At 59.8% G+C, this 6,557-nt stretch overlaps 1 protein-coding gene across 1 annotated transcript in view; it reads left to right on the plus strand.

Moving 5' to 3' along the window:
* Nucleotides 1–237: 237 nt before the first annotated feature.
* The window catches only part of LOC143289313 (uncharacterized), a 37,291-nt gene continuing 30,971 nt past the window's right edge, over nucleotides 238–6,557 (plus strand). The window contains exons 1-2 of the mRNA XM_076598313.1: nucleotides 238–315; nucleotides 811–1,065. Of these exons, the coding sequence (XP_076454428.1) occupies nucleotides 238–315; nucleotides 811–1,065 (333 nt within the window). The remainder of the gene's footprint in view (nucleotides 316–810; nucleotides 1,066–6,557) is intronic.

Here is a 6,557-nt window from a genome sequence, read left to right on the forward strand (position 1 = left end):
CTCCTCCTCCTCCAAATCCTCCTCCTCCTCCTTCTCCAAATCTTCCTCCTCCTCCTCCAAATATTCCTCCTCCTCCTCCTCCTCCAAATCTTCTCCCTCCTCCCCCTCCTCCAAATCTTCCTCCTTATCGTCACCATCTTTCTCCCCCTTCCACATCTTCCTCCTCATTCTCCTCATCATCATCATCCTTCTCTTCCTCCTCTTTCTCCATCTCATCCTTTGATGATGCTCTGTCCAATGACTTACCAGAGGCTGAACAAGATGGGGCGACTGGTGTTCAACACGGGCAACCTGGAGCAGGTGAAGGAGGGCGTGGTCCTGCTGATGGACTGCTTCCTGGACCATCCTCCTCCTCCTCCTCCTCCTCATCATCATCACCATCCTCTTCCTCCTCCTCTTCCTCCTCCTCCTTCTCATCAACCTCATCACCCTCCTCCTCTTCCTTCTCTTCCTCCTCCTCCTCCTCATCACCCTCCTCCTCCTCCTCCTCCTCCTCCTCATCATCCTCTTCCTCCTCCTCCTCCTCCTCATCATCATCATGAATCATTCTTGCTTTCTGATAATGATCTGTACAAATAATGATGACAGAGGTTGTAGAAGATGGGACCCGTGATGCTGAACTTAAGGAATCTCCCCCTCCTCCCCCCCCCCCACCTCTTCCCCCTCCTCCTCATCCTCCCCCTCCTTCACTTTCTCCTGCTCCTCCTCTCCCTCTCTTTCTCCTTCTCCATTGTTAATCATTCTTACACTCTGGTACCTATCTGTACAATGACAACAGGGGCTGAATAAGATGGGACGGCTGGTTTTCAGCCCAAGGAACACATAATCATCGTCGTGATCTTCATCAACATCGCTATTGCTGCTTACACTCTGATGATGCTCTGTCCAATGACTTGCCAGAGGCTGAACAAGATGGGGCGGCTGGTGTTCAACACGGGCAACCTGGAGCAGCTGAAGGAGGGCGTGGTCCTGCTGATGGACTGCTTCCTGGACATGGTCAGCGTGCCCTTTGAGCACGGCAACTGCTTCGCTCACACCGACCTGATGGCTCGCCTGGAGACTGTGGTCAGTCTGTGTGTGAGGGTGTGTGTGTGTGAGAGAGGGGGGTGGTCAGTCTGTGTGTGAGGGTGTGTGTGTGTGAGGGAGAGAGGGGGGTGGTCAGTCTGTGTGTGAGGGTGTGTGTGAGGGAGAGAGGGGGGGTGGTCAGTCTGTGTGTGAGGGTGTGTGTGAGGGAGAGAGGGGGGTGGTCAGTCTGTGTGTGAGGGTGTGTGTGTGGGAGAGAGGGGCTGGTCAGTGTGTGTGTGAGGGTGTGTGTGTGGGAGAGAGGGGGGGTGGTCAGTCTGTGTGTGAGGGTGTGTGTGTGTGAGGGAGAGAGGGGGGTGGTCAGTCTGTGTGTGAGGGTGTGTGGGAGAGAGAGAGGGGGGTGGTCAGTCTGTGTGTGAGGGTGTGTGGGAGAGAGAGAGGGGGGTGGTCAGTCTGTGTGTGAGGGTGTGTGTGTGGGAGGGAGAGAGGGGGGTGGTCAGTCTGTGTGTGAGGGTGTGTGTGTGGGAGAGAGGGGGGTGGTCAGTCTGTGTGTGAGGGTGTGTGTGTGTGTGGGAGAGAGGGGGGTGGTCAGTCTGTGTGTGAGGGTGTGTGTGTGGGAGGGAGAGAGGGGGGTGGTCAGTCTGTGTGTGAGGGTGTGTGTGTGGGAGAGAGGGGGGTGGTCAGTCTGTGTGTGAGGGTGTGTGTGTGGGAGAGAGGGGGGTGGTCAGTCTGTGTGTGAGGGTGTGTGTGTGAGGGAGAGAGGAGGGTGGTCAGTCTGTGTGTGAGGGTGTGTGTGAGGGAGAGAGGGGGGTGGTCATTCTGTGTGTGAGGGTGTGTGTGGGAGAGAGAGGGGGGTGGTCATTCTGTGTGTGAGGGTGTGTGAGGGAGAGAGAGGGGGGTGGTCAGTCTGTGTGTGAGGGTGTGTGTGTGTGAGGGAGAGAGAGAGGGGGGTGGTCAGTCTGTGTGTGAGGGTGTGTGTGTGGGAGAGAGAGAGGGGGGGTGGTCAGTCTGTGTGTGAGGGTGTGTGAGGGAGAGAGGGGGGTGGTCAGTCTGTGTGTGAGGGTGTGTGTGAGGGAGAGAGAGAGGGGGGGTGGTCAGTCTGTGTGTGAGGGTGTGTGTGAGGGAGAGAGGGGGGTGGTCAGGCTGTGTGTGAGGGTGTGTGTGTGGGAGAGAGAGGGGGGTGGTCAGTCTGTGTGTGAGGGTGTGTGTGTGTGTGGGAGAGAGGGGGGTGGTCAGTCTGTGTGTGAGGGTGTGTGTGTGTGAGGGAGAGAGGGGGGTGGTCAGTCTGTGTGTGAGGGTGTGTGTGAGGGAGAGAGGGGGGTGGTCAGTGTGTGTGTGAGGGTGTGTGTGTGTGTGGGAGAGAGAGGGGTGGTCAGTCTGTGTGTGAGGGGGTGTGTGAGGGAGAGAGGGGGGTGGTCAGTCTGTGTGTGAGGGTGTGTGTGAGGGAGAGAGGGGGGGTGGTCAGTCTGTGTGTGAGGGTGTGTGTGTGGGAGAGAGGGGGGTGGTCAGTCTGTGTGTGAGGGTGTGTGTGAGGGAGAGAGGGGGGGTGGTCAGTCTGTGTGTGAGGGTGTGTGTGTGTGAGGGAGAGAGGGGGGTGGTCTGTGTGTGTGTGAGGGTGTGTGTGAGAGAGAGAGGGGGGTGGTCAGTCTGTGTGTGAGGGTGTGTGTGAGGGAGAGAGAGGGGGGTGGTCAGTGTGTGTGTGTGAGGGAGAGAGAGGGGGGTGGTCAGTGTGTGTGTGAGGGAGAGAGGGGGGTGGTCAGTCTGTGTGTGAGGGTGTGTGTGTGGGAGAGAGGGGGGTGGTCAGTCTGTGTGTGAGGGTGTGTGTGTGGGAGAGAGGGGCTGGTCAGTGTGTGTGTGAGGGTGTGTGTGTGGGAGAGAGGGGGGGTGGTCAGTCTGTGTGTGAGGGTGTGTGTGTGTGAGGGAGAGAGGGGGGTGGTCAGTCTGTGTGTGAGGGTGTGTGTGAGGGAGAGAGGGGGGGTGGTCAGTCTGTGTGTGAGGGTGTGTGTGTGTGAGGGAGAGAGGGGGGTGGTCAGTCTGTGTGTGAGGGTGTGTGTGTGGGAGGGAGAGAGGGGGGTGGTCAGTCTGTGTGTGAGGGTGTGTGTGTGGGAGAGAGGGGGGTGGTCATTCTGTGTGTGAGGGTGTGTGTGGGAGAGAGAGGGGGGTGGTCATTCTGTGTGTGAGGGTGTGTGAGGGAGAGAGAGGGGGGTGGTCAGTCTGTGTGTGAGGGTGTGTGTGAGGGAGAGAGAGAGGGGGGTGGTCAGTCTGTGTGTGAGGGTGTGTGTGTGGGAGAGAGAGAGGGGGGGTGGTCAGTCTGTGTGTGAGGGTGTGTGAGGGAGAGAGGGGGGGTGGTCAGTCTGTGTGTGAGGGTGTGTGTGAGGGAGAGAGAGAGGGGGGGTGGTCAGTCTGTGTGTGAGGGTGTGTGTGAGGGAGAGAGGGGGGGTGGTCAGTCTGTGTGTGAGGGTGTGTGCGTGGGAGAGAGAGAGGGGGGTGGTCAGTCTGTGTGTGAGGGTGTGTGTGAGGGAGAGAGAGAGGGGGGTGGTCAGTCTGTGTGTGAGGGTGTGTGTGGGAGAGAGAGGGGGGTGGTCATTCTGTGTGTGAGGGTGTGTGAGGGAGAGAGAGGGGGGTGGTCAGTCTGTGTGTGAGGGTGTGTGTGAGGGAGAGAGAGAGGGGGGTGGTCAGTCTGTGTGTGAGGGTGTGTGTGTGGGAGAGAGAGAGGGGGGGTGGTCAGTCTGTGTGTGAGGGTGTGTGAGGGAGAGAGGGGGGTGGTCAGTCTGTGTGTGAGGGTGTGTGTGAGGGAGAGAGAGAGGGGGGGTGGTCAGTCTGTGTGTGAGGGTGTGTGTGAGGGAGAGAGGGGGGGGTGGTCAGTCTGTGTGTGAGGGTGTGTGCGTGGGAGAGAGAGAGGGGGGTGGTCAGTCTGTGTGTGAGGGTGTGTGTGAGGGAGAGAGAGAGGGGGGTGGTCAGTCTGTGTGTGAGGGCGTGTGTGTGGGAGAGAGAGAGGGGGGTGGTCAGTCTGTGTGTGAGGGTGTGTGTGTGGGAGGGAGAGAGGGGGGGGGGTCAGTGTGTGTGTGAGGGTGTGTGTGTGGGAGAGAGGGGGGGTGGTCAGTCTGTGTGTGAGGGTGTGTGTGAGGGAGAGAGGGGGGTGGTCAGTCTGTGTGTGAGGGTGTGTGTGTGGGAGAGAGAGGGGGGGGTGGTCAGTCTGTGTTTGAGGGTGTGTGTGAGTGAGGGAGAGAGGGGGGGTGGTCAGTCTGTGTGTGAGGGTGTGTGTGAGGGAGAGAGGGGGGGTGGTCAGGCTGTGTGTGAGGATGTGTGTGTGGGAGAGAGAGGGGGGTGGTCAGTCTGTGTGTGAGGGTGTGTGTGTGTGTGGGAGAGAGGGGGGTGGTCAGTCTGTGTGTGAGGGTGTGTGTGTGTGAGGGAGAGAGGGGGGTGGTCAGTCTGTGTGTGAGGGTGTGTGTGAGGGAGAGAGGGGGGTGGTCAGTGTGTGTGTGAGGGTGTGTGTGTGTGTGGGAGAGAGAGGGGTGGTCAGTCTGTGTGTGAGGGTGTGTGTGAGGGAGAGAGGGGGGTGGTCAGTCTGTGTGTGAGGGTGTGTGTGAGGGAGAGAGGGGGGTGGTCAGTCTGTGTGTGAGGGTGTGTGTGTGGGAGAGAGGGGGGTGGTCAGTCTGTGTGTGAGGGTGTGTGTGAGGGAGAGAGGGGGGTGGTCAGTCTGTGTGTGAGGGTGTGTGTGTGTGAGGGAGAGAGGGGGGGTGGTCTGTGTGTGTGTGAGGGTGTGTGTGTGTGAGAGAGGGGGGTGGTCAGTCTGTGTGTGAGGGTGTGTGTGTGTGAGAGAGAGAGGGGGGTGGTCAGTCTGTGTGTGAGGGTGTGTGTGAGGGAGAGAGAGGGGGGTGGTCAGTGTGTGTGTGAGGGAGAGAGAGGGGGGTGGTCAGTGTGTGTGTGAGGGAGAGAGGGGGGTGGTCAGTGTGTGTGTGAGGGAGAGAGGGGGGTGGTCAGTGTGTGTGTGAGGGTGTGTGTGAGGGAGAGAGGGGGGTGGTCAGTCTGTGTGTGAGGGTGTGTGTGTGTGAGGGAGAGAGGGGGGGTGGTCAGTGTGTGTGTGAGGGAGAGAGGGGGGTGGTCAGTGTGTGTGTGAGGGAGAGAGGGGGGTGGTCAGTGTGTGTGTGAGGGAGAGAGGGGGGGTGGTCAGTGTGTGTGTGAGGGTGTGTGTGAGGGAGAGAGGGGGGTAGTCAGTCTGTGTGTGAGGGTGTGTGTGTGTGAGGGAGAGGGGGGGGGTGGTCAGTCTGTGTGTGAGGGTGTGTGTGTGTGAGGGAGAGGGGGGGGTGGTCAGTCTGTGTGTGAGGGTGTGTGTGTGTGAGGGAGAGAGGGGGGTGGTCAGTCTGTGTGTGAGGGTGTGTGTGTGTGAGGGAGAGGGGGGGGTGGTCAGTCTGTGTGTGAGGGTGTGTGTGTGTGAGGGAGAGAGGGGGGTGGTCAGTCTGTGTGTGAGGGTGTGTGTGGGAGAGAGAGAGGGGGGGTGGTCAGTCTGTGTGTGAGGGTGTGTGTGAGGGAGAGAGGGGGGTGGTCAGTCTGTGTGTGAGGGTGTGTGTGGGAGAGAGAGAGGGGGGGTGGTCAGTCTGTGTGTGAGGGTGTGTGTGAGGGAGAGAGGGGGGTGGTCAGTCTGTGTGTGAGGGTGTGTGTGAGGGAGAGAGGGGGGTGGTCAGTCTGTGTGTGAGGGTGTGTGTGAGGGAGAGAGGGGGGGTGGTCAGTCTGTGTGTGAGGGTGTGTGTGTGTGAGGGAGAGAGGGGGGTGGTCAGTCTGTGTGTGAGGGTGTGTGTGAGGGAGAGAGGGGGGTGGTCAGTCTGTGTGTGAGGGTGTGTGGGAGGGAGAGAGAGAGAGGGGGGTGGTCAGTCTGTGTGTGAGGGTGTGTGTGTGGGAGAGAGAGAGGGGGGTGGTCTGTGTGTGAGGGTGTGTGAGGGAGAGAGGGGGGTGGTCAGTCTGTGTGTGAGGGTGTGTGTGTGGGAGAGAGGGGGGTGGTCAGTCTGTGTGTGAGGGTGTGTGTGTGGGAGAGAGGGGGGGTGGTCAGTCTGTGTGTGAGGGTGTGTGTGAGGGAGAGAGGGGGGTGGTCAGTCTGTGTGTGAGGGTGTGTGTGAGGGAGAGAGAGAGGGGGGTGGTCAGTCTGTGTGTGAGGGTGTGTGTGTGGGAGAGAGAGAGGTTGTGGGTTCAGCACGGCAACTGCTTAGCTCACACTGACCTCGTGACTCGTCTGGAGACAGTGGTCAGTCATTGCGCGTGTGGGGGTGGAAGGGGGGTGAGGAGGGGGGGGGGGCTTGTGTATGTGTGTTGGGGGGGGTGTGGGGGGTAGGTGGGTGGGTGGTTGGTTGGGTGTTGGGGGAGGGCATGTGCGCTATTGTGTGGTTCTGTGTGTGTGTGTGTGTGTGTGTGTGTGTGTGCGTGCGTGCGTGCGTGCATGCGCGCGCTCGCGCCCGTACCTTTGTGTGCCTCTTTCTCTCTCTCTCTCTGTGTCTCTCACTGTCTCTGTCTCTCTCTCTTTCACTCTGTGTGTGTGTGGG

The sequence above is a fragment of the Babylonia areolata genome, chromosome 13 (genome assembly GCF_041734735.1).
Source record: "Babylonia areolata isolate BAREFJ2019XMU chromosome 13, ASM4173473v1, whole genome shotgun sequence".
NCBI classification, from domain to species: domain Eukaryota; kingdom Metazoa; phylum Mollusca; class Gastropoda; order Neogastropoda; family Buccinidae; genus Babylonia; species Babylonia areolata.